At 65.2% G+C, this 25,695-nt stretch overlaps 2 protein-coding genes across 5 annotated transcripts in view; one reads left to right on the top strand and one right to left on the bottom strand.

The window, feature by feature from the left end:
- The window catches only part of NAV1 (neuron navigator 1), a 203,793-nt gene that overhangs the window by 131,028 nt on the left and 47,070 nt on the right, over nucleotides 1–25,695 (bottom strand). For all 4 annotated transcript variants that reach the window (XM_057728533.1, XM_057728534.1, XM_057728535.1 and 1 more), the window contains exons 2-3: nucleotides 11,184–11,936; nucleotides 7,048–7,151 (exon numbers count right to left, since the gene is read on the bottom strand). In XM_057728533.1, the coding sequence (XP_057584516.1) occupies nucleotides 7,048–7,151; nucleotides 11,184–11,905 (826 nt within the window). In that variant the 5' untranslated portion in view covers nucleotides 11,906–11,936. The remainder of the gene's footprint in view (nucleotides 1–7,047; nucleotides 7,152–11,183; nucleotides 11,937–25,695) is intronic.
- Nucleotides 18,228–24,827, top strand: LOC130848879 (collagen alpha-1(I) chain-like). Its single transcript, XM_057727254.1, has 11 exons — nucleotides 18,228–18,605; nucleotides 18,715–18,972; nucleotides 19,175–19,794; nucleotides 19,931–20,098; nucleotides 20,199–20,870; nucleotides 21,053–21,653; nucleotides 21,843–21,944; nucleotides 22,335–22,415; nucleotides 23,454–23,559; nucleotides 23,912–24,055; nucleotides 24,700–24,827. Exons 1-11 carry the CDS (start codon nucleotides 18,228–18,230, stop codon nucleotides 24,825–24,827), a joined length of 3,258 nt encoding a protein of 1,085 aa, XP_057583237.1.

The following is a 25,695-nucleotide window of genomic DNA, read 5'->3' as shown; positions in this document are numbered from 1 at the left end:
ATTGGGAGGGAGGCCTGACCGCCATCCAGCCAGCAGCCTCCTGGAGCCTGGACGCCCACCGCTCCTGGGATCTGCCTGGGTCCGGGCTGCACTCACACGCGGACTGGCCCACAGAACCCTGGGGGTGGGCATGGGGTGGAGGATGCCCCCTGTGGGCCCAGCGGCTCGTCCACAGCACCAGGGTCCCTTCTCGGCTCAGCCTCAGGACCCCTGTGCTGGGGCCCCGGTCACTTCCAGAGAAGCTGGCAGTCCCAACACATCCGGGACCCCTAGGGGACTTCCTTATTCGCAAGTCTTGGGGGTCCCAGGTTCTCTTCGGGACCCAGTATGTGGCCTTAAGAGAATACCTACTTTCTCTGCACTTTCGCTGGTCAGGAAGAAGTCAGAAGGGGGTGCGGGTGGGCTCCCAGCAGGAGGAGACGCCCCTGACCCAGAGGACTCAGTCTGAAACTGGACGCATGTGAGGCAGACCCCCTGTGCTCGGCTGCTGCAGAGACCAGGGTGAGGAGTCTGGATGCTTCCCGCACGGGCTCGGCTTGTGTGTTGCCATGGCACCTGTCCTCCCCACAAGTGCTGGGGGGTCTGTTGCACACTGGGGCCCGGAGGAACTCTGCAAGGCCCAGATGCACCGTCCTGAGACCAGGACCAGCCATTGGCTGTCATGGCAGCTGCAGGCAGCGAGGTGTGGGAGGGCGGCCTGTGCCCTGTCGCCTGGGACAGAGACCCGGGGAGCGCCCGTGTGGGTGTGTCTCATGCGGTGAACCTGCAGTCCCCTCGGACCATCCGCGCAGGGCTGGCTGTTCTAAGGTCAGAGGAACCCCAAAGACAGTCTTACTCAGTTTTCTGCTTTAGGGCAGAACTGGTCCATTTGTAACTGATTCTATTACCTCACTGTGGGCCAAGACACCGAAGGCCAGAGGAAGGAAGACACAGGCCCACACCCGGGCCGTCTGGCCAGCCCTGTGATGGCCCCACTGCCGCGGAGCAGACTTCCTTAGTCTGGGCTCACAGACCAGACACGGAAGGCCCGTGAGACCAGCCCTGTGCTGTGAATACGCCCATCTGTCTGCAGCGTCCCCCAGGTTCTGAGCGAGGTCCGTGATGCCAGAGACGTAAGGAGGAAGGAGAAGGCTCAGCCCACCTGGGTCTGGGGGGGCTGGGCCGGCGGGGCTGAGGAACCCGGCCTCGTCCTACCTGGAGAGACACTCCCACCCCCGGCCACTCAGGGGGCACCTCGGCGCTCTACTGGAGTTCTGTTAGGTTTTTAAACAAGACATCAGACGTAAGAGAAGGATGCCGTGGGCTTCTGTCTCAGTGAATGTTAATGGCCCAGTTGCTGGCGACCACGTGGCACTTAAAAACTGCCCTGCCGGTGCCCAGAATATCCACGGGCGTGGAGCCGAGGGTCCACCTCCCCGCAGCCTGACGCGTCCCCAGAAGCGCCCCTCCTCTGCCCCCACCCCTCACCTCCGCGGAGGCCCAGCCTCCCAGGCAGGACGGATGCGGCGAGCTGGCCGGGTCCAGCTCCTGCCCTGGACCGTGCGCCCCGGGGCTGCCCGGCTCCGCCGCCCCTCCTGCCGGAGGTCCCTTCCCTCTCCGACCTCGACCGTTCTCCGCTCAGAACCAGCTCACCCGCCACCCACCCTCGGAGAGGAGGGACCGCTAAGCGCTTCTCTGCCCTCCCCTGCCCTCCTCTGCCCTGACCTTTTCACTCTCTCCTGCTCCCTCTGAAGCCCAGGAGCCCACGCCTGGGGACACACACAGGAAGGCAGGCGTGACTCCCACCTCTTAAAGGACTCGAGTGGGTGCAGAGCATCGCGTGGCTGAATTTCAGCCCTTAGCCGCCCCCCCCCCCCCCGTCACCGTGTCCACGTCTCCTCACGCTCCACCGCGTCTCCCAGAGCTCCTTCTGGGCGGGCTGCTGGGCATCTTCCCGTCTCTCGGTGGGGCCCCTGATCCTCTCATCGGGGGCGGGAGCTGTGGGCAGGGGTGCTCTGGGCCCGCCCCGCCCACTCAGCGGTGCTCAGGCAGGGGCTGGAGGCTTTCTCCACCTGCCTAGGCCTCCCCAGAAGTTAGGAAGAGGACTGGCCCACCCTGGCACGGGGCGGGGGGCAAAGCCTCGTGAGCCAGCTCTTTAGGGCCACCCCGGAGGTGAGGCCTCCCCCGCGGCCACGGAAGGACAGCACTGGGAGTCTAGCAGCAGCTCCTCGCAGAGCTGAGATTTCCAGCTGCCCCCACCCTGGCTCCCTGCACAACTGCCCCGAAGTTGTATGGGGTGCGATTCCCAGTGAGCAGGCCCACCTCCTCCCAGTAAGCATCCTCATCTTCGGGACCCGCCCGCAGCCCGCAGTGCGGAGGAGTGAAGGGGGCAGGATCTCCTAGGAGGAACGGAAGCAGGTCCCCTGGGGCTGGAGAGTTGAATCTCCAAGCCCTGACGGGAGGAGCTAAGTCCAGGACAGACAGATATGGAATACAGGGGTAAGTCTCCAGGGAAACCACAGGGGACGTTTACCACCTTCCCTCCTGCCATCCTTCCCAGCATCGAAGACCCAGGCTCTCCCAGCACTGAAGGCAGCTGCTGCTTGTGTACTCGGGGGGCAACCCGAAGCCAGAGCTCTGCCCTTGCTCTCTGGGTGTGCACACACTCCAGTGCTGGCGCTTCACCATGAGGGCACGGTGCAGCTCATATACAGTTGCACAGGCTGAACACTGCACCACTCGACAGCCATGGAAGCTCCGCACGGCAAAGTCTGTGCCTGTTTTGTCCCTGGATGTACTCAGGTGTCTAGAGCATGCCTGACATGTAATTTTGGTGCTGGATAAAAATTTGGCGAATGGGTTTAATTCTCTGGAGTTGGGCATCGCAGGGGCCCTGTGCTCTTGGGTGGAACGGGAAGTGGGAAGCTAGGCCTTGCCAACCCTGTGTATTGCTTTTCAAGCACTCGTGGGTGGTGGTCTGGGGGGGCCCGGGCTGCTCAGCCTCTGCTATTTTTGACCCTCCACTAAAATAGGCCAAATCCACTGCTTGGAGATGAGCCCCGTTCCCAGCCAAATGCTGACGTGAGGTGAGACGTCCCCCAGCCTCCTCCCTCCCCCCTCCTCCTCCAAAGAAACAGAATGCAGAGCCCGCCAGTTTTCAGGTACCCCCTCCCATCCCCCAGCACTGACCTCACCACTCTGGTCTCTCCTTCCACGGCCCTCCCCAGCCAGGCCCTGCCTCACTGGTCATCTCACCGCCTCTCTGGTCTCCCTGGGCACCCAGGACCTGGGACGTTCACCCCTCCCCGACCCCGGCCCCAGCAAGGTCATGGCAGGGCTGGCCCAGAGCGTGACCTCTGAGGACTGGGCTCCAGTCCCGGCCAGACCACCTTGGGTGGTCACCTGCCCCCTCACAGGGCACATCAGGAACAGCGCTTTGCTTGCACGGATGCATTTTATCACCACAAAACCCTTGGAAGACGGGGCGGGTGTCATCGTGGAGGCACAGAGAGACCAGGAACCAGCGCGAGGCTGCGCGGCCGGCGGGCGGCAAGGCCACAATGCCACACGAGGGCGTGGGTCCCCACCTCGCATGGTTGTGGGCGCGTAGGGCAATGCCTGGTTCCAGGAAGCCCGGAAAGTGTCGGTGCTGCTACCGGGTGTTACTGCCACCTCCATGCCAGCTCCCGGAAGGCCGCTCTGTCCCAGACAGCCCTGCTTATCCCCAAGCTCCAGGTCCCTGCAGCCCCACAGCGGCCCGGCCACGCATGAGCCCTGAGGACACAGCTCATACCGCCTGCCCCGAGCCTGGGCTGTGTTTTCTAGTCAATTGTCTGTGCGACCTCTCCCCAAGGACGGCTGGTTCACGGGCCCAGCTCAGCCTGAAAGTCCCAGGAGGGTGGGAACATGGGGGAGGCGGTGAACGCCGCATGAAAGACCCAGTCTCCGGAGGCGGAGGCAGTGGCAACCCGGGCTCAGCTCGGGTCGGGGACGTGATGGTAGGGACTGATCAGTGGCGTGTCCCCTCCCCGCCACCCGGGAGACCCAGCTGAGCTTGAACGGCGTGACCGGCAGCAGAGGGGAAGGCGGGGGTGACCTTGGAAGAGGGTGGCCTGGACTCCAGTCCTGGTACAGCCCCTCGCTGTGCATCCTCAGACGACTTGTTCGCAATGACCTCTCTGAGCCGAGCTCCCTGGTCTACCACAGAGCACGCGTTCCACCGCGAAGCATGGGTAATGTGCTAACAAAGGACTTTGAGCCTGGCGCTGTGCCCTGCACACAGCAGGTGCTCAATAAACAGTAGCTGTCATCAGCACCTGGTCTTCCCCTCGTCTGGGGGAGTCGGAGGCCGTGCTCCCGGTTTCAGCTCAGCTCTTCACGAGCCACACTCACCCGAGCAGGTGACCCTCCCTCCCCGGGCCTCTCTCCCCAGCGGAAACGAGGCCACGTTTGGGTAAAGCTACAGTCCATTCGGGCTCTGACCTGGCTCTTTCGAGCCCAAGGCCCCTGCAGCCCAGAGACCTGGATCCAGCCTGAGGCTCCCGGGAGAGCCTGGTGGGCCAGCGGCCAGCGGGGGCCCAGAGCAGACACCCCCCAAGGGAGGGTCCAGCCCTGCTCCTGCCCTGGGAGGACACACCAGATCTGGAATTTTCTCTCTGAAACCCACAAGGCGTGGAAAACTTGATTGTGGCTTAAAGATGGAGTCGACTCTGTGACAGGGAGGGAGGAGGAGAAACACAGATGAGCCCAGGACGAGGCCGGCTTCCAGGCCCCTCACCTCGTGTGAGGAGCCAGGCGGGGCGGTAGGAGGGCTCGTTCCCCAGGGACACGTGGTGTGAGGATGAGAAAAGATGCCTTCATGCCCTGTCCACTCAGTGCTCACGCACACCACGAGCTGGAAGTGATTAAGGTATCTGTGTCGACCTCGGGGCAACCCTTGCAGTCCTCCTGCACACGGCCTCCCACGTGGGCGCCGGGGACGCCGGCCCTGGCTTCCCCGATGGCGACCCAGGCACGTGTGTGCCAATGGCAACCTCGGGGCGTGGCAGCAGGGGACCAGTGCCAGGCTTTCCCCGGCACAGCCGGGTGGGCTCGGAGAGGGTCAGGGTGCCGGCCCCGTTGCCCCCACTCGGCCCCGGCGGGCAGAGCAGCTGACCGTGGACCGAGCTGGTACCAGCAAAGACCACGCCCAGCACCCTGGCTGGTGGCAAGTCATGATGGGGAGTCCTCTTCCTGCTGCGCAGAGCCGGCTCCCGGATGGTTCGTGGATCGTATGAGAGCAGTAACAAGCGCACGAGGCCGTCCGCTCCCCCTCCCTTCCTCTCGTCTCCATTTCTTCAGGCTCAGAGGACAGGCCCCCCCCAAAGCACAGGCAGACCCCAGATCTCTCCGCCGTCCCACCCGTCAAAGAGCTCGGGGTATCCCGGGCCAAGACGGACACCGTGGCCGCAGCGAGGGCCGGAGCAGAGGCGGCTCCAAAGCCTTGCTCGCATCCCAGGAGACGTGGAGGAGGCAGCGGCCCTCTTCCCCCTGTGCGGCCCACCTCCCGGGGCTGCCCGGGCCCCGCCCCACACAGAGCCCCACGTGCCATCCACCAGACCCTTCACATCCAGCTGGCGGGGGCGGGGGGGGGGGGGGCTTCCAGCCCACCAGCTGGGGCTCCCGGGGCCGGCCGGCGCGGACGTTGGCGGGAACGTCCCCTCCGCGCTCGGGGCAGGGCGATGGGGAGCAGGCGCCTGGGCAGCCGGAGGCCGTCGGGCCCTGAGGCTGAGGCGCACACGAGGAAGCCGTCGCGCGCGCAAGCCTGCAGACGCACAGACAGCTCGCGTAGTTTCCCGGTTACCGCATCCTGCCACCCAGGGGCTCTCGGCGCCAGCGAACGGAGGTTTCCTGCCGTCCCTGCCGCGCCCGGCTTCCCCTGCGCCTGCGCTGCTGGGAGAGGCCGTGGCCTACTTTCTAGATGGCCCGTCTCTGCCCCACGACCCCCCGTGGAAGGGGGCGCTGCCGCCCCGACCACTGCCGGGGACCGGGCCGGCGGAGCGCTCCGCAGGGACCCCGACCGCCTGCCCTGAGGGGACAGAGAAGGCAGGGGTGGCCACCACCAGTGTCCGGTGACTTCAGGGGCAGGCCGTGTTCTCAGCCCCGGCTACGCCCACTGGAGCAGGGCCCTGAGATGAAGCCGCAAGACGGACCGTGGGGACCCCTTCAGCTTTGCCAAAAGCAGGTTCCTTCCTGCCTGGGGGCAGGCCGCCCCCGCTGGCGACGGAAGGACTCCCTGGGTCTCAAGGACCTCTGGGGTGACAACGGCCGTCCTCTGGGGATTTTTTTTTAATGTTGCGAGAAACTCAACACACACATCCAAGCCCTGCGAAGAGTTTAGAATCAGGCCCCTTCAGAACCCAAGCAACAGCCCACGAGACACTCACTCACCGCTCACCACCCTCCATCCAGAGACCCCGCTGAGCACCTGCCGTGGCCAGAGGTGGACGGGTCCTGGGAGCGGTCGTGTCCCTGCCCTCAGGGAGACTACCACGCCGTGTTGGGTTCCAGGGTCTCCTTGGCAAGGCTCACATTCTGCTTCCCAAGGTGCATTAGCAGTGCAACACACATCAAGGGTAGGTTGTGACCACAGGAGGCCACGGGAAAGTGACCCACAAGGGAGTGGTGGTTAACAGGGGTCCTGGGGGAGGGGTGGGTGTCAGGCCGCTGGGCAGGGCCCTGGGACAGCCCGCCAGGTGTCCGGCTCCTCCTCTGTTTCTCTGGGCTGGGCTCGGACCCGGCTCTCGGTGGGCAGGCTCCCAGCTTGTGACTTTCCGTCACGGCCTCAGCGACACCCTCCTTGGGCGCCGGATAAGCAGGGTGCCTGCCGGCCGCTTGGCTGCCCTGGCCTTGCAGCACCCCAGGTGCCGTGGACCGACCCCCGTCGAGTCCAGCACGGCACGAGCTCAAAGTGCAATTGACAGGGCAGTGCCTGGTGGTCAAACAGGGCTGCGTCCCCCACGTGGGCAGTGAGGAGGGTTCTGGCCCAGGCCCCGCCCCCCGAGCAGGTCTTGCCCCCAGAGCACTTACCCACGCACGAGAGGCTCTCCTCAGTCCCGCCGGGGGGGCCGGAGTAGCCATCAGGAGCCCAGCTGCCCTGGCGGAGGGGGCCCGGTTCCGGGTCGGCCTGGGCCCTGCAGACAGAGAACGGCGGTCACCCAGGGCAGAGGTCTCCCCGGCCTCGAGCCTCTCCCCTTGGGGTTGGTTCTCCCCCTCAGCTGTGCCCTGTCCCCCGGGCTGGGCCCCCCGTGGGCAGTGGGCCTTCTAGGCAAAGTGAGGCCAGGGGCGGGGGTGGGGCACCTGAGGGCAGGGGGCCGCCGGATGCCAGTCACCATTCAGGGTCCCCAATCCCCAGGAAGGCGAATCGCCTGCAGGGTGGAGCGACCCCAGTACCTGGGGTGCGGGGCCTGTGTCCTGCCACGACCCCTGCCCTCGGGCTGCCCTGTGCACCCACGGGAGGGACTCCCGCCGCAGCCGAGGCCACTGACCCCGTGGGAGAGCTCAGGGGGCCCGGCCCCCACCGTCAGGCAGCGAGGAGGTCAGAGGAGGAGGAGGGGTGGGCTCCCGGGGAGGAGGGGGGCGTCCTTGCTGGGCCCAGCGAGGCAGCAGGAAGGAAGGGCAAGGTCTCGGGGCACCAGCTCCCAAGGGCCCACGGGGCCGCGGGCACAGCCCCCGCCGTACAGTCGCTCCCAGGAACAAAGGCGCCAGGAGCTCGTATTGCAGGCACTCACCGGGCTCTCCGAGCCGCCTGCCTACGTCTCCAGCTACATGGGCCCTTTGGCAGCTTGGCAGGGGGAGGGGGCTGTGCAGCAGGAGGAGAACGCCACGTCTGGCCTGGGCCTGGGGCTGGGGGACCTGCTTCCCTCTCTCCAGTCCTGCTGCTCCCAGCCCCTGCGTGGCTGGGACTCTGGCTGCACGACGCAGAGCGGATCTCCCCTCTGCGGCCTTGCTGGGTCGCGGGGCAGCGGAGGCACCCTCGCGGCAGGCCAGCCTGAGAGCCCAGGGCTGTGGGGCGCGTGTGCTGGCTTCGCTCACACGTCTGCGGGCCCCGGCTCTGGGGACGGGGACGCGCAGGGTGGGGGGACTCAGAGCAAGCGGGAGATCCCATCCCACCGCGGATAAGGGGGTCGCCCGCCACGTGCGGCCGTCAATTAAATGTCAACGGGCCGAAGAAAAACTGGAGTTGGTTGGTTTCTTAAAGGACATGAGCGTAGACCTGGGTTTTTAAGGTAAGGGATGCAAGACACTGGGGAGAAAGTACGCGGTCATGGTCCTGGCGGAGGGGACGCTGGACACGCACAGGTGTCTCACTGCGCAACGTCGCACTTACAGAGAGCCAGGCCCCGTCCGACCCCAGGTGGGTGAGCAGGAGCCGGGGCCACGAGCAGGCCGGGTCTGCCGTGCTGACGGACGCCGTCTCGGAGCGAGGGCGAGGCGGCGCCTTCCCGGGTCGGTGAGGGAGGCGGCCCGGCCGCTCCGGCGCAGGAGGGCACACTGTCACCCCCCGCCCCCGCCTGCCCCGCACGGCCAGGCCCCGCGGTCCCCTCACTTCCCAGCCGGAACGGACAGCACCGCCGACGCTGGACTTTGGTCGGAGGCTGCACCGGAGGGAAGGAAGCCGAAGACCTGATACTGCCGACACCATTAGCCGCACCCTCCTACCTGGGGTCCGAGTGAGGCCACCCGAGGAGGGAAGGGCGCAACCGTCGGGAAAGAAAAGCCCCGCCGGGCTCCCCTCCGGGAGGGCGGGAGGCAGCGGGGGCGGAGAGCCGAGGGCCAGAGCCGACCGCGGGGTCCTCTCTGGGAGCAGAGGGGCGCGAGGGAGGCTGTGCCTGGTCGCGGGGAGGGGCTGCACCCAGGCCCTCGGGGGCGCTGGCCCTGGAGGCGGGACGGATGCCGGCGGGGTCCCCCCCGCCAAGAAGCAGCTCAGGCAGGAGCGGCCCGGGGACGGGGAGGGGCCTGCCACCCCGGGCCTCTGGGATGGGCCAAGGTGCGGGCACAGACACCGGCTGCCGTGGGAACAGGGGGTCTGTCGCCTTCGGGAGCAGGTGGCACCTCCTTGGTGGGTGGCCCAGCCCACCCCTCACCCCTGGGGCGTCCTCGGTCCCAATCTTCCCTTTCCCTAGCCATGACCCTCCTGCAGCCCGAACCGGGGGCCTGAAACCCGCAGGTCTGAGAGGTGGATGGTGAAGCCCCCCGCTGAGGCGGTTGACACTTTTCTGTTTAAAACACAAACAGGCAACCGATGTATGCTGAGTGGAGGAAATCTGCCTGTCCAGGTCACACTGAGACGTTCAGAGGAAAAAGTCCCGAGCTCTTTGGAAAATGTCAGATTCTACATCTGCCAGGGGGCTCGTAGGGTAGAGAATTAACCTCTTGAACTGTTGAATGCCTGGACACTTTCTGCCAAAGATGGATTCAACAGGAAGGACCTTGGTGGGGGACAAGCAAGTCCCAGAGTCCACAGGCAAGCAGGTCAGGGCTGGGAAAGGACCCGTCCTGGGACGGTCTCTGATCAGCCTGAGAATGGAAGTCCGGGAGGTCACAGGGAAGACAGGTAAGGTGCTCTGGGCAGAAGGGGTGCTCCGAGGGGCAGGGGTCCCCGGGGAGACCTGCTCCGGTCGGGGGCAGCTGGGATTCCTTGCAGTGCCAGGAAGCTCACAGCCGGTGGGTAATTTGTGAGCCCCTTCAGCTGCGGGAAAGTTCTTCCTCCTTTTTTTTTTCCTTTTTAAGATTTTTTGACATGGACCATCTTTTCAAAGTCTTCATGGAACCTGCCACAACATTCCTTCTGTTTCAGGTCTTGGTCCTCTGGCTGCGAGGCACGTGGGATCCTAGCTCCCCGATCAGGGATCGAACCCACACCCCTCACCCCATCTTGGAAGGCGAGGTCCCAACCACTGGACCGCCAGGGAAGTCCCGAGTTCTTCCTCATGACCTTCAAGTCTCTCCCTCATTTCTAACCACCATGACGCGGATTCAGGGTGTTGGAGCTGCACCGAGTAAACCGCAGTCAGCTTACAACACAGCAGCCCTTCATGTCTTTCAAAACAGCTGTCAGACCCGCTCTCACCTCCCTTTTCTAAAGCAAACTGCCGCGGGCAGCCCCTTTAATCATCCTTACGGCGCCTTTTTGGATCCCTCGCCAACCTGGCAGTCTTCCTCGCAGTGCGTTTTCGTGCACCAATGTCCTCTTAAACTGTGGAGTTCGTAACCGAATGCGGTGCTCTGGAGGAGGCGGGATGTGCAGATGAGAGGAGGCTGTGACCCCCTTGCCTGGGCCCAGCCGGCTGTTACGTGGCATAAGGGAGCCCAAGGCACCCTCTCGGCTGCAAGTGGAAGGCGCAGCTCCCCACGTCCACCCCCGCCCCCACCCCAGCTGCTCCGCCCCGGGGGGACCCAGTGTCCAGGGAGCTCTCCACCCAAACGTGGGAGAGCCTGCCCAGTCAGCACAGAGAGAAAGCCCGGGACGTTTGCTGGGTTGGTCGGGAAGGCACTTCCTTTGCATTTGAGCATCTCTAAACCGTGTCACACTTAGTCATTAGAATGTCGCTTACTTATGGTGGCCATTTCAGTAAAGAGTTGTATTTTTATTAAAGCACAGTTGACGGAAGCATTTCTCCGTGGTCTCCACGTGCGGCGTCTGAAGAAAGCAGGACAGGCCAGCTTGCTAACCAGGCTGGTACGCACAGCGGCCGGGCCACTGCCCCCGGTGGCGACGTGGCCCAATGCGACCACATCAGGACGTCTGATCACCCTGGGGACAGATGCGCACGGGCAGCGTGGAGCGTGGACAGAGGGGGGGCAGACAGGCAGACGCGGGGTACCAACGGGGGCTCCTGGGGGCCCTGGGGAGTTCAGGGACCACAGACTGGAGGCACACCCGACACGATGCTGGCAGTCTAACTAGAGCGGTGGCGGCTGCCCAGGTGAGTGGGTGAGGCCGACCTGCCTGCCCACGGACCTGGCTCTTCAGCATCCGCGGGACCCTGACGAGGCCTCAGGGAAGTGGACGTGTCGGGGCACCTGCTGCCGAGCCTCCGTTGGTTGCGGCGTCCCCAGAGTGGGGTCCAGGTGCCCCGCGAAGGTCCCAGTCCCACCCCGGCTCTCCCCGCCACCTTCTGTTCTCTCCACCAGCCCACTCCCCTCCTCTGCCCGCAGCTCACCTGTACCGGAAGGGGGCCACGGTGGCTGTGACAGGCTGACTCTGCTGATGGATGGAGGAGAAGCTGATGGCCCCCGGGGCAGGGGGCGGGCGTGGGCTCTGCCCGGGGCTGCGGACCGGGGAGCGTGGCCCTGACGCTGCCCAGGCATCAGGCTCCAGAGACCTGGGGGCCCCGGAACTTTTGTAGGTTATGTCTCTTTGATCTTTTCCTGGGTGGTTAGACGGCCTTCGAGCTTCAGGAGCCCCCGGTATTTGAGTTTCTCCACGAGAATGGGTCCGGGAGGGGCTCCTGCCCCGGGCCTGGGGGGTGGGAATTTCTTCCTGGGCCCCCTTCTTCCTGGCCTGGGTGCCCGGCGTCTCCCCAGCGCTCCTGGACCCAGCCCGGCTGGAGATGGCTGCTTTGGGGGTCGCCCTGGGACTGCTCCAGGGGGACTCCCCGAGGCCTTCAGCACCCTCGGCCGACTCCCTCGCTGCCCCGGAAGCCTTGGGGGAGCCTCTCCCCCGAGAGGCCTTAGGGGACGAGCCTCTGGAAGCGCCCCCTGCCTTGCCCAGTCTTGGGGAGGCCGCCCGCTGGGGGCTCAGGGCCAGGCCGGCCCGGCGCGGCCGCAGCCGGGGGGAGGCGGCCGGTGTGTGGATCCTGGTCTGGGAAGCAGCTCGAGGCACAGGGATGGAGGAGGGGCAGTGGGGGCGGCCGGCAGGGGTCACGCTGGCCGTCCCGTCCATGGTCAGCAGGGCCAGAGGCAGGGCTACTGGGCTGTGGAGAGAGGACAGGGCACAGTTAGGCGCTGTGCTGGGGGGGCGCCTGCACTCCCGCGGTCACATCCCGCCTCGGCCGCAGGCCGCCCGCCCGGCTGGGGCAGAGCCCTCCCCCGCTTGCCCCGAAAGGCTGCTGTGCGGCTCCTTTGCAAACCCGTGGGAAAGTGCTCAGGAACTGTAACGCCCGTGAAAACGGGGCGATTCGACCTTGACTCCCCTCCCACAGCCCCTCCCTCTGGGCTCTGTCCCCGCACCCGCGCCTAGAATGCTCCATGCCCCCGGCCTGCCCCCGCCACCTGCCCCTTCACCCGACGCCCAGCCCTCCCCCGGGACACCCCTCCCACGGAGTGTCATCTTCCAGGTCTCACGGGGCCCGAGGCCGGGGCAGCGCATCGCAGTCGCGGATCCGAAACTCGTAACCGCCCCGGCCTGGCCCCGGCCGCCCGGCTCACACCAGTCTCTGTCACCGCTGCCACCTCTCCTGGTCCCTCCCCACGGTCCCCGCCGGCCCGCCCTGTCCCTGGACGGGCGGGCACCGCTCACAGCCCTTCTTTCTAGCCCCTTCCCTGCCCACCTCCTGCCCCGGGAAACTGCCCACCCCCTCCTCTGGTCTCGGAGACGAGCGTCCCAGCCCGAGACAGAGGCAGATCCCTCTAGGCACCCCTCCTGCTGGCACCTGCTCCTCCCCTGGACCCTGATCCGTGAATTACCCCGTCTCTCTCTCCCGTGTCCTCCACCAGCTTCCCCTCCCCGCCATGTTAATGCATGAATTAATGGATCTATTAATCGCTTTAATTTCAAAGGGAATTTGAAGCCGGCTACAAAGACACACACAATCAACTCCAGAGCGAGGAGAGAATTCAATGCGGAAAATGAAATCATGAAAGAATTGGCACTCAATACTCTGTGATAAACTCTGTGAGAAAAGAATCTAAAAAAGAGTGGATATATGTATACTGGATTCACTTTGCTGTACACCTGAAACTAACACAACACTGTAAATCAACCATAAGCCAATAAAAAAAGAAGAACATAGGCATGGATGTTCCCATAATTTTGTTGCGGGAAAGGTCTTCATACCATCCCATCAAAGGTAGGAAGCGTAGAGGAAAACACTGAGAGATTTGAGTGCATAAAATTTAAAATCCCTGTATGGACAGAAAAGCCATCAATAAGCTGTAGATATACACGCAACATATCTGAAGACAAGGACTCAATACCTTTATCTTCAGGGAGCTCTACCACATCGATCAGAATCAAACACCCCATAGAGGGAGGGGCCAAGGGATTGAATAAAAATGTGTAAAACAATTAGTCAGAACTTAATAAAAACAAAGGGCTTCATCAAAATCGAAAAGATGCAAATTAAATATTATCGTTGGTGGCTATATCAAATTTACTGTCTTAGGAAATTATACTTTGCAGTCTTCGTATAAGGGCAGGGCCACAGGGCCCTGACACACAGCCGTGGGAACAGCCCCAGATCAGGGAACGTATCCCGGGGGAATGACTACAGATGTGGGCAAACGTTTACACGAGGAGGACACTCCCGGTGACTTGAGTGGAGTTGGAGACGGAGGAGGTGGGCACAGAGGAGAGGCCACCAGATGGCGGCCGGTCCACCCGAGGCCGCCGGGCGGTGCCCTGGCCTGCCGTGCAGAGGGCCACCGCCACAGCACGGGGCGGGCTTATGGTGCTGACCCTTCCCTGACCTTTGACTCTGCGGTCTGGACGGGTTACGAGCTAGACTGTAAGAAGCCAGCGCAGACCCTTGAGCGTTGATGGCTTTATAGAACTAAGTGTGATACGGTGTGGGAGTCCGGGCGGCTCTGCTGACAGATGGAGTAATTTACACGAGAACCAGAAATGCCAGGACCCTCCCCGCTTCCTCTACTTTGCACATGGATGCCTTGGTACCAGTGCTGGATGCAGTGAAGCACCCCCACCGCCTCCGGCAGAGAAGGAAGGCAAAGTCCGTGGGACCAGGGGCCGCAGCCAGCTCCCCACCCCCACTGGCTGCCCGCCACCTGGACCCACGTCCGTCTTGTGCACCCGCTGACCAGCCACCAGCCACAGCCTGAAAGGACACACTGGGAGCCCCCTGCCTGCCCACAGTCTCCCCTGCAGGGCCCGCCCTGTCCCCAGCCCCGCAGCCCCCGGACAGCCCCGCAGGAGGGCCTGAGAAGTGCTGTCATAAAGGGACTCGCAGGGTGTCAAGCAGGTGCTGCCTGCAGCTGTGAGAAATCGGGTCAACGTCTTAGCCTCTCCATGCACGGTCTGCAAAATCAGCACGAGAGACGCCCTAGAAACCACAGCTGGGTGGGGACCGAGGGGGTCTTCAAGCCGAGAAGGGGACGCGTGCCTCAGCCTGTCCTCAGGACCTGCAGGAGGGCCTCCCCTGCGGAGGGGAGGGCAGGTCTCCTCTGTCACCCCCTCTATCCACCCGCTCCGCTGGGGAACAGCTCCACACGTCTCTGCCGATGCCACGGAGGACCAGAGCCCAAGTGCAGACCTGCTCACAGGCTCACGCAGGCCCGAGCTGCTGACCTCGGCCCTGGACACGGGGCTGAGCCACGCGCTGCCCGCCTGTGAGCAGGGCCGCAGATCACTGAGCCGCTGCAGCCGTGGCTCTGCATTCCGACATCCCCTAGTTCAGCCCTGCGCGGGCAGGCGCAGTGACGTGGACCCGCTGCTGCGTCCCCACTCAGCCCCGGGGGGGGGGGGACACAGCCACGTAGCACCCCAGGCCACCTTCTGAGAGCTACGTCTGCAAGAGGGCCCAGAACCGCATCCTGGCTCTGCCCGCATCTCTCCTGGGAGCCCCGCCCCCGCGGGTGGTACCACCCCAGTTCCCCCAGGAGCCCCACTCTCGTGCACTGTCCTCAGCGCACCCTCAGCTCCCCGCGACCCAGACCCTCCCGGCCCCGCACTCAGGGCCCTGCCTCCAGGCCTGGCCGGGCTTCCAGGCAGAGCGCCTGAGGCCGTGGGGGCGCCCCCCGCCCCCGGCTAACCGGGCGGACACAGCTGCTGCTTTTACTCCATCATCACTTTCTCAAAAGCGCGATGGGAAGAGGGTTTAAACAGGTCCTGTGGCAGGTCACACCTGGGCGAGGGTGGGGATGGGCGAGGGAGACCCCGGGCTTACAGGACTCCGGCAGACAGGGGGGCCGGGGAAGAGAGGGGAGAGACGCTCTTGGGGGTGGGCTCCCGAGCCCCCCGAGGACAAAGGCGCCTGAGTGCCTTCTTAACGGACCACGTGGGCGGGGGGCTCTGCCTCCCTGCTCCCCCCCCCCACCCCAGCCCCCCGCCTCCTGCCCTGAGCAGCTGGACGAGGCCCGGGGGTGAACAGGGGCGCGGCCCCGGCCCCGCCCTGGTTCTCTGCGCCAGGCAGAGGCTCTGCTCGCGCCCTGTGAGCGCTGCTCAGCCCCTGGGGCGCCTGCCACGTGTCTGGGGCGCCTCAAGGGCAGCGGGCTGGCCGGGCTGGCCGTGGAGGCCAGGGGCCACTTCCTGCCGGGCGTGCGTGTGTGGTGCCGGAGGTCCTACCCGTCGCCGCCCCTAAGCACGCCCTCTCTGCTCTTCCTCCCTCCAAGCGCCCCGAGCGGACGTGTCCTGCGTGGACTGACGCCTCGGGGGTCCCTTCGTGCTTCTCGCCCTGGGGCCCCTGTCACAAAGGTCATGGCACCCACACAAACACCCCTTTGTTCCCTGACCGCAGTCGGGCCCCTTCCGGGTGCGAGGGACCCCGCCCCCCGAGAGCGAAGCCCCAGGTTCTGCTCTCCAGGAGCCGAGTCCTCCCACCCCCATCGCAGCCCTGGCGTCATGTGGACGGAGGCGGACAAGCGCCCTGGGGCAGGGTCACAGTCTGCGGATGAGGCGGGACCTGGGGGGCTTCGGCGGGGAGGCCGCAGCGGAGTTGGGGTCGGGCTGGGGGTGGTTTCGGGTCTGGGAGCCGGGGGTGTGATGACCGCTTCCCAAGCCCACGGGCTGTCGCGCCCCCAGAGTCTCTGCTCTTCAAAGAGACCGTGGGTGGCGTGCTGGGTGGAGAGTGAAGGGCCGGCTGGAAGCTTGTTTGCGGAGGGCGTGGCCTCAGGCAAATTCCATGACCTTGTCTGTAAGACGAGGCGAGACTGAGACCTGCCTGTTCGGGTGGCTGTGGAGACTCAGTTAGCCATACACGCGAGGTGCTTACAGCAGTGGCTGGCGTACAGTAAGGGCTCAGCAAGTGTGGGCGTCACTGCCGTCACAAGGACAAGGAAGTTCCCTTCTCAAGGTGCCTAGGGATGGAGACGGGGCTACCGGGTCTCTCGGAGCCCCCAGCAGAGCAAAGGAGGGTCAGAGCACCTGCCAGTCCCGGGTCAGAAAGCTGCAGCATCGGTAGGAAACACGCCGTCCACGTGGCTAGCACGTGGCCCAGCGTCCGCCGGGGGGAGGGGCAGGGACACGTGCGGAGAGGCTGCGAGCTCCGGAGCCGGGAAGGGCTGAGCACTCACCCTAGCTCTGCCTCGTCTTGCTGTGGGGCTGCAGGGGAATTCGTTAATTTTTCTGAGCCCAAAGACCTCCTCCCAGACTGCTGTAAAGACTAAATGAGCGAAAAGAGGTGAGGGACCCGGCACGGTGGCGGGCACACGGCAGGTGCTCGAGACGGCGGGGACGGCGTTACAAACGCTGCTCCTCCCAGGCGCGCAGCAGGCAGGTTCAGACACCGAGGGCGACAGCGCGGCGGGTGGCAGGGGAGTCGGGAGGCTGGGGGCCTCCCGGGTGGGGGGCCCCGTCCCAGCCCCTGAACACGGCCCCCGGCAGACACGGCCGCCGCTCCCCCTCTCCGGGCCACACCCCAGGTTGTCGGCCCTCTTACGCTCACTTGGGCGTTTTATTTCATTCAAGTCCAACACTTGGATGCATTTGCCAACGGCCCGCCAGGCGCTGCTCCGAGGGCTCCGTGTGTATCCGCTGGACGTCGCCCCCGTTCACAGGCCGGGACCCGGGAGCACAGAGACATACGGAAGGTGCTGCGGTCCCACGGTCAGGAGACGAGTGGCAGCACCGTACTGGCTGAGACCGGCACGCTCCGGACAGGGCTCTAGCTGCCCGGCCCTGCCGCCCCCAGCCGCCCACCTTTCAGCCAGAACCATTCTGGCCCCAGGCCCCAAGGAGACAAAACAGAGCTACTGGCTCAAGGCTGCGAAGGCCCCAGAGCCAGGACCCCTTTGGCCTACGCGTGCTTCTCTGGAGCTCAGAGGGAGGCGGAGGCAGGGGTGGGAGGAGGGCAGGAGGCTGTCCCCCCGGGGCTGTGGTCCACTGGGCGACACCGTGAGGCCCTGGTGCTGACGGGCAGCTCCTGCCGCGGGCGAGAAGGGGCCGGGAGCGCTCGCTGTGAATGCGGAAGGGAGGCCCCTTTCTAAAGGGCCAGAACGTTTAACCACAGCACCCACAGACTGGATGTGCTAAGACACAGAAAAAGAAAAAGATAAATACACAGAAAAGATATTTAAAAAAGGCAACGCCTAGGAGGTGGGACTCCCGGGTGCCAGTCCCATGCGCCCACTGTGGGCGGTGGGCAAATCAGTTCCTTTCCCAGGTACGTGGAGAGGGAGGGAAGGCCGCCTCTCAGGAGGAGGGCGGGGGAGCCTCGCCCCTGGTAACGGGCTCCGCGCAGCAGGGGCGGGGGTCCTGGAGCCAGAGCCGCCCCTCCTCGCCTGCCCCCGCCCCGCGCAGGTCCAGCCTGTGGTCCTAAGCGAGCTACGCGGCCTGTTTCCTCATCTGCACAATTGGGGTCACCCCCGCCCCCGTCTTATAAACATCAAGTGAGTTCTTATAAGAACATCCCTTAAGGGCTTCCTAGGTGGTGCAGTGGTTGGGAATCCGCCTGCCAGTGCAGAGGACATGAGTTCAATCCCTGCTCCAGGAAGATCCCACATGCCGCGGAGCAGCGAAGCCCGTGCACCAAAAAAAAAAAAAAAAAAAAAGAACATCCCTTAAGACGGTGCCTGGCCAGAAAAATCACCGAGCGAACGCTAGTTACGGTGAGATCGTCAGCACCGCTTCACCTCCCTCCCGTTCTACCCAGATGCCCACCAGCACCTCTGTCACCCGTTCCAGTGCCAATAACACAAACGTCTTTCCCTCTCACCTAAATTTCTACGCCCTTATTGAGCATCCGTGGGACAGCCGGTTTATGTGGGACGGGGCAGGAGGGTAAACAAAGTCAGACCCGGTTCAGAGTAAACCCGGGGGGGTCTCCTTTCTCTGAGGCCCCTGAGGCTGAGGTCCTCCTGTGGGATGAGGAGGGATGACCCGGGGGCGACCCTCTCACGGGCGGGAAGGCGGAGGGAATGACCTTCGGGGGCCAGAAGCACGGACAGCTCCCCGGGCGGCAGCCCCGGACGGCGGCCAGGTTCCCAGCCCACCCGCCACGTCCGTCCTCCCCCCCGGAACCCTGACCAGCTCCTTCCACGGCCAGACCCAGCTCCTGTCTCACTTCTGGCCGGAGGCCCCGTCTGCACCCTGGAGGCAGAACCACCCGGGGGACGGAGAGCTGTGTCTTCTGAGGCCACAGCAAAGAGGCCACCCGGCCGCCCCACCCTCGGGCAAACCCCACACACACAGAGACCCCGCGCGCTCGCTCACCCCTACCCACGCCCACGCGGGGACGCACGGAGACGCGCAGGTGGGCGCGTGCACCCCCCGCCCCTGGCTCCGGCGCGCTGCCCTCTCTCCGTGTCCCGCGCATCCTGCCCCTCCCGTCCCGGTCCGTCTCCGGGCCCCTGGCTCGCCAGCGGCGCCCCCAGGCTTTCCCTGGAAAAGTGGGCCCGTCCCCCCGCCACGTGCACACCACTTCCACCCCGCGTGTGGGGGCCCCAGACCGTGTCCAGCTCCCACGTGCCACGGGTGAGGAGGAAGTCAGGGCAGCGTCCCCGCGCCGAGCGGAGGAACTGGCCGCAAGCCGCAGCGGAGGACAGCGGGGGCTGGGTGCCTCCCGGTCCCCCTCCCCCACACCCCCACCCACCTCCACGAAGGACCCGAGACCGGGCGTCGTGGGGGGGTCCCAGGGCTGAGGACAGGCTCGCCACGACCGATGACTAAGTATTCCTCTTTCTGGTGCGGCCTCTCATATCTGCCCCCCCGCCCCCATCAGGGCAGAGGTGAGAAGGCCTGAGCTGTGCTGGGCCGCGGGGCTGCGGCAGAAGGGCTGAGACCCCTCCTCTTTCCTCTCGGCTCGGCTTTGGGCTCCGGAAGACCCGGGGGGGCGCTCCGCTGGGCCTGGCCCTCGGCAGAGGCGGCGGTCACCCCCGTCGGCGTGGAGGGGACAGGAGGGACAGCCAGCGGCGGCGTCACTTCCGGGGGGCGGGCGCCGCCCAGGCACCGGGTTGGCAGGGACTGAGAAGACGGGTCCGCCGGCTGGGACGCGGCCGAGGGGGCGGCTCCGTCCTGCAGCGCCCGCCTGGCTGGCTCCTGGCTCCTGGCTCCGCGTCGGGCCTGACGGTCCCCGGGCGGCGGGCCGCAGCCGCCCCCTCCCCACCTCCACCCCCGCGCTGGGGCTCTGCCCACACCCCGGGAGTTCCTTCAGCCTCAGAACGGCAGACGGGTCCTCTTTCTGGCCAGATGGCGATGAGCCCTCACAGAGGGAAAACGGGGCTGGCCGTGGTCACCTCGGGTAACGTGAAACAGGTCAGTTCCCTGGCGCTTACAGCCAGCGGTCAAGCTGGTGCCGAGACCCAGCGTGCAGGCCCGGCCCCGCCCCGCGGTCAGCGTCCCGAGGCTGTGCCGCCGGGGCCTGCTCTCCCGCAGCAAGGCCAGCTCTGCTCCCCAGAGCGGGTCCCCAGCCCACGCGGTCCAGGCCGGGTCCAGGCCGACAGGCGGGAGGGAGGGAGACCCCAGAAACCACACAGGAGAGGGGTCTGCGGCACCCCCGGCCCCGTGCTCGGAGTCTCTCATCGATCCCTCTGGGCCGGAAGTCCCTCCCAGCGTCTCACCTCCACTCTTCCTGCTCAGAGTCCAGTTGCCTCGCTGGTCCCCCTTCCGGGGTGGGGCTGTTTCTCTGGCCTCTGAGAGAAGCGGGCCTGAGCTGCGGGAGGCCTGTGTGTCAGCCGGGGCGGGGGTGATTTTCACTGATCGGATCCACGTAAACCGCTCCGCTGTCAAGACCCTTGTTCCTTTTCAGTGAGCCAAGAGAAGTGACTTAGGGCCAGCGAAATCAATGATTTAAAAGAGCCCCACTAATCCCGGGGGGCTGGAGGCCTCGGCGGGGAGGGCCCCCCAGGAAGCCGCGCTGCCAGGCGGGCCCCTCCGCCCAGCACGGAAGCCTCTCGCGGCTCCCAGCAGAGCAGCAGCCCCCCGTCACGCAGACGAGAGCCTGGGGCCCGAGTCACGGGGGGGCAGAGGCGCGGGCCCCTGGGAGCTGCCCCGCGGCACGCCCGCTGCCCCCGTCCTTCTCTCCCTCCCTCTCTCATCACGCCCTCCAGGCTGGTCAGTCCCTAGAGGCCTGGCTTCCCCAGAGACAGCTCCGCCCCCAGACAGGCCCTGGAGCAGACGTCGGCGGGGTGCGGCGCCTGGGCGGGCGGAGCTCAAGGCCGACAGAGAACCCGTGCAGCCCCCCGGCCGGCCCCCCGCAGCGCGCCAGCCGACCGTGGTCCCCGCACACCCGGCAGCTCCGTCCAGGGGTCGTCCGGGGGTGGCTTGTCCAGCCAGGCGGACGGAGGGGCATCACCCAACAGCCCCGCGTACCCCCAGGCCCCAAGTCCAGGGCCACCGGGCTGGGGCAGGAGGGGCCTGGGGGATTCCGGACTGCCCGGAGACCCTGCCCCGTGTGCAGGCGGGGCCGGCGCCTGGTCAGGAACAGCAGCCGCATGGTGGCCTTTGGAGGTACAAGTCACGTGGCCTCCTGCCAGGCCCCGAGCCCTCGGGCCGGTTACGCAAGCAGGGACCTCGGCGCGTGAGGGCTGCAGGTGGGGGGTTGGTGGCAGCCCGGGAATCAGAGCCCCGGACTGGACTCCAGTGCCAGGCCTGCCCCTGAGTTGTTCGGTGTCTAGGCCTCCGTGTTACCATCTGGAAGGTGGGGCCGGTAACTCCCACGTAAAAGAGGAGTCACGTGCCGCGGCCTCTCTCCTTCCGGAGCCGCGGAGAGAACGCGGGGGACCCGCGTGCAGCGCCGAGCTCCCCGTCCTGCTGGCGGCACCGCTGTGCTTGGCCCCGCTCCTGCCACGTGGCGCCTCCACACTGGGACAAGCCCCGCCGGCAGCGGCACGCCCGTGTGGGAGTCACGTGCGGGGTGGCCAGGCCCGGCCGTCACCCAAGCGCGGGGGCCAGGCTGCAGGAGGCGCCTCCCTCCCGGCGGACCCCAGCCTCAGAGGCCGGGTCCCAGGGCCGTGAGGCCCCCAGAGCTCAGCTCCCCCAGCCGCGGGTCCGCAGGCTCCAGCGAGCTTGCCAGGGGAGCCCCCGTCCTCTCTCACGGCTCGGGAGCGGCCCCAGACGCCGCTGCCCCGCCCTGCCCACACCCGAGGGCCCACCTGTGACTGTCGGTACCTCCCGGCACAGGGGCTCCAGGCAGGGTCCCCCCGCCTGCGAGGCTCGCTCAGGAGCTGCCCGCCCCAGGGCTGCCCAAGCAGCGCAGCTGAGGCTCCCGGGCCAGCCGAGGGGGGACGCGTGGACATCTGCGCTCAGGCCAGAGACCCACAGCCACACAGACCCACCGCGTACCCTCAACGACAGCGGGAACGTTTGGTATTTTTGGAGTGTTGTTCAGGGTCTGGTTCTGTTAGCTATAAACTGCGTGGCTTTGGGAAAGTTACCTAAACTCTCCAAACTTTGGTTGTTTCATCTGACGTGTAAGGGTACCAACGTCGCTGAGTCGCTGTAAAGATGACATGAGACGGCGCGTCTTAGCCCATTCGGGCTGCTTTCACAGAATACCGCAGATGGTGGGGGTGGCATGAAGAACAGAACCTTGCTCCTCACGGTTCTGGAGGCTGGAAGTTCAAGATCAAGGTGCCGGCAGTTTCGGAGCCTGGTGAGAACCCTCTTCTTGGTTCAAGGAGGGCGTCTGCTCACCGTGTCCTCAGGCGGAGGACGGGGCAAGGGAGTTCTCGGGGGTCTCCTTCTGGGGGCACTGACCCTGTTCATGACCCAGTCACGCACCAGAGACCCCACCTCTTCATACCTTCACCTCGAGGATTCGGGTTTCAACATCAGAATTTCTGGGGACACAAACATTCCACCTGAAGCAGCGTGAACGATGCTTAGCGTGGTAGCCTGGGGAAGTGCTTAGAAAGGGGTGGTCTTTACCACAAAAGGAACACGCTCATGAGGAAAAATCTGCAAAAATGTAAAGAAGAAAAAGTCTATCCCCTACAGGCCTACCAGCCGACATTTAGCTTTAGCGTGTTTTGATTTCTTGCAGGCGTTCCACAGCTCACACTCGCACGCGTGCACGTCGAAAGGTCGTGACGAGCTGCACATCTTACATCTCTTCACGCGCCACGTAGCAAGCATCTTTCCTTTCCATTGAAAAATCCTCAGACATTTTTCAGAAACATACTTGTGAGTCGCCGATAAACCCTTCTGTGGCCGCGTTAGACAGAAACGGCTTCCTCTTCGCTCCGTCACCAGCCATTCAGGGTGACCCCAGCGTCGTGCTGTCTTGTGTAACACCGTGGTGGACACCCACACCCGCTCTGCTTCAGCCTCAGACGACGTGCTCGGGCTGCATTCCTGGAAAGGGGGTTCTTGGGTCCAAAGGGGGAACCTTATAAAAACTCTCCGTCACAAACTGCAGACGGCTGCTCAGAAAGAGTCATCCAACTTGCCTTCCCCCGACAGCATCTGGCTAACGGCATCCTTCTCTGAGCGGCCTGCGCAGCAGCGGGGGTGGGGAGGGCGCAGCCTCTGCGGGGGGCCTGGCCCTTCTCTCCGGCCCCGCAGGCCAAGAGCTTGAACAACGCTCTCTAACAGTCAAGCCAGGCAGGGGAGAAGAGCCGGGGGAAGACGTGTGCGTGGGGCAGCCCCCCTGCCAGCAGAGCTGCTCTGCCCCCTCCCCCAGCACAGAGAAGACAAATGAACGGCTTGACTTTGGGGGCGTACGTCAGGGGCTAGGAGGAACTCTCCGCCCCGGAAGAGCACTGAATACTGGGACTGGGGCCTGTCTCGTCCTGCGGGAGGCTTGCGGGGCAGAGAACGCTCAGGGCCAGGCTCACACACAGCGGGGCAGAGGGCCCAGGCCTCCAGACAGCTGTGAGCAGGGGCTGGACCACAGAAGCAGAGCCGGTGAAGCGGGCGGGTTGCTGGGTTTGCTGAGGCCCTAGAAGCGCCTGCCAGGCCCTGGGCTGCAGGGTCTTCCGTGCACCATCTGCCTCGGACGGTAAACTCAGCCCAAGACGGCCCTGCCACGCCCGCCAGAGAGGAGGTTCTGCATTCGAACATCCTTGCCCTCCTGAGGGTCCCGGGAGGCTCTGGCCACGCAGCCAGGTTGGCAGCTTCTCGGTGCCCTAACTGGCCCAGGCCCCCTCCCCGTTCTTTTCAGCCCTTCCTCTTTCTGAGACCGCCCCCCGACGTCCCATCCAGGTGGGCCGCGAGCCACGTGATGACCACCTGTCGGGCCCTTGGAGTCCGCAATCAGAAGAGCCAGGGTGAGCCCCAGTCCAGGCACCTGGGGGTCCAAGGCTTCCTCACTCCCCCTCCTGCCTCCTCCTTCCCTCCTTTCCCTCCTCTCCCTGTAAACTTCCTCCAGGCCTCTGGGGCAGCAAGACCTGCTGGAGGGACGCAGGGCTGCTGAGACCGGCCACCGCCCAGAGCTGGACAGGCAGATCCGCAGGGTTCCCCCGCCCACGGGCCCTGGGCAGGAACCCGTGTGTCCGAAACCTCTGCCTCCCCCTCCTACCCATGTCCTCCGTCGGTCCCTCAGCGGTGCTTGCGTGGCCCTGTTCACACACACCCCTCCCCACATCCTCCTGAAGCCCCTCCCTCCCTCCCTCCCTCAAGCAGCGATTGAAAAATCCTCCGTCATCCGTTGCCTTCCTGCACTGGCTCTCATCCTGGCTCTCATCCTGGGCCCTCGCGGGAAGTCCCCGAGGAGACTTCAGCCCCACATGCAGACCGTTGGCCTCGTGACCTGCCGTCTCCTAGGTTTGGGTTCGGGCCATCTGTGACCCCCTCGGGGGACCCTGAGAGCAAGCAGTTACTGCTGGCAACACTGCACGAATGTCCTGGAACACAGGGTCTCACCCCCTCCTCCTACCACCACCTAACTTCTTTTTCTCTCTCTTTTGGCAATACTTGTTGTCATGGAGATGCTAACACCATGGGGCAGGTAGGAAGCCTGTTGCTTGGTAACGAGGTGCTGGAGGTACAGGATTGGCTGCCGAGGTCTGAAGGAGCAGCAAGGATGCCGAGGGAAGGTGGGGGAGAGGAGAAACACCCTGGGGGTGCACCAAGCTCAGGGGTGGGGGAGAAGCAGACGACAGGACTGGGTGAAGAGGGAGAAAGGGAACATGGCACGTCCCCGGGGCTGGGTCCCCCTGTGTACTTGCTCGGATGCCCTCAGTCAAAACAAGGCAAAATGAATACACAGCAATGTATTTTCATAGCTGTGTTCACGCTGCAGCAGGATGGATGGAGGTTTCGACACGAAGAAGGCCCTAAACATCAGAGAGGGAAATGCTACAGGAAGACCCCACGGCCCAGCGGAGAGAGCAGGGCTTGCGGTCGGACGCTAGGATTCGAAGCTCAAGCCCACCCACTCCTCGATGCGTGACACCATCAACCGACAGCCTCTCAGCTTCAGGTTTCTCGTCTGTCAAGTGGGGACGGCAGGCTGCACCTGCCAGGGCTGCTGCGGCGAGCCCTGGCCAGCGCGGGAAGAGGCCCGTCGCGTGGTCACTACGGGGGCCTTTTGTGAACCACCACGCCTCGTGCTCTTAATCACCACCATCACGACCGGAGCTGAAAGGCTGTGTGCAGTGGAGAGGGTCCAGCTCCCAGCTCAGCGGCTGCCTCGCAGACTCGCACGTCCACGGCCTGAGAACCCGGGCGGGCCCCAGCCTCTGCTGTGCCCCCTGCAATGGGGCTGTGACCTCTCCCTCGGGCTGCCATGCGGGGGACCAGACCCAGGCGGGCTCGTGAGGCGCTGTGCCCACCCTGGGCGCCCAGCGGGAGCCCTAAATACGCTAGAAGCCAGGGCACCGCTCCCGACTGCGCGCCCGGGGCTGCGGCGGGGGCGCAGAGCCTGGTCCTGGACTTTCAGTCCCCCTTCAAGAAAGGCGTGGCTCAGTGGGGCCGGGTGCCCTTCCCAGCACCGGGGTCACACGTGACCCTGGAGAGACGAGAGACAGGGAGTGCGGGCGCACAAAGGCAAAGCAAAGGCACGTCCTCCAGGCCACAGACGCACGTGGCCAGGGCCCTGGCTTCCGTCCGCAGACCCGGAGGCAGCGGGCGGCCGCGCAGCAGTCCCGGCGAGGACGGGCCCCGGCCACCCCGCGTGCGCCACGGCGAGGCGGCGCGGCCCGGCAGGGACTCCCAGGACGGCCACGCGGGCGTCCCCAGGTCACAGGAGAAGAGGCGCTGGGGGCAGGCCTGCCCTGGTTACCTGGGCGCTACTGGCTGCCTCCCAGGAAGGTGACTCCGTCAATTCCCTGGGGCCCGTAAAGCTCTACAATGATTGCTGACGTCTAGCCTGAAGCCCCCGGCTGCAATTTTCTAGTTCTCTCCTCAGAGAGCCGTGTAGCTGGCTGAAGAGGGAACTGGCTCCTCCGCTCCGGGGGTCACGT

Source organism: Hippopotamus amphibius, chromosome 3, assembly GCF_030028045.1.
Source record: "Hippopotamus amphibius kiboko isolate mHipAmp2 chromosome 3, mHipAmp2.hap2, whole genome shotgun sequence".
Classification (NCBI taxonomy): domain Eukaryota; kingdom Metazoa; phylum Chordata; class Mammalia; order Artiodactyla; family Hippopotamidae; genus Hippopotamus; species Hippopotamus amphibius.
The sequence above is the reverse complement of the archived record's forward strand: the minus strand, read 5'-3'. Positions and strand labels throughout refer to the sequence as shown.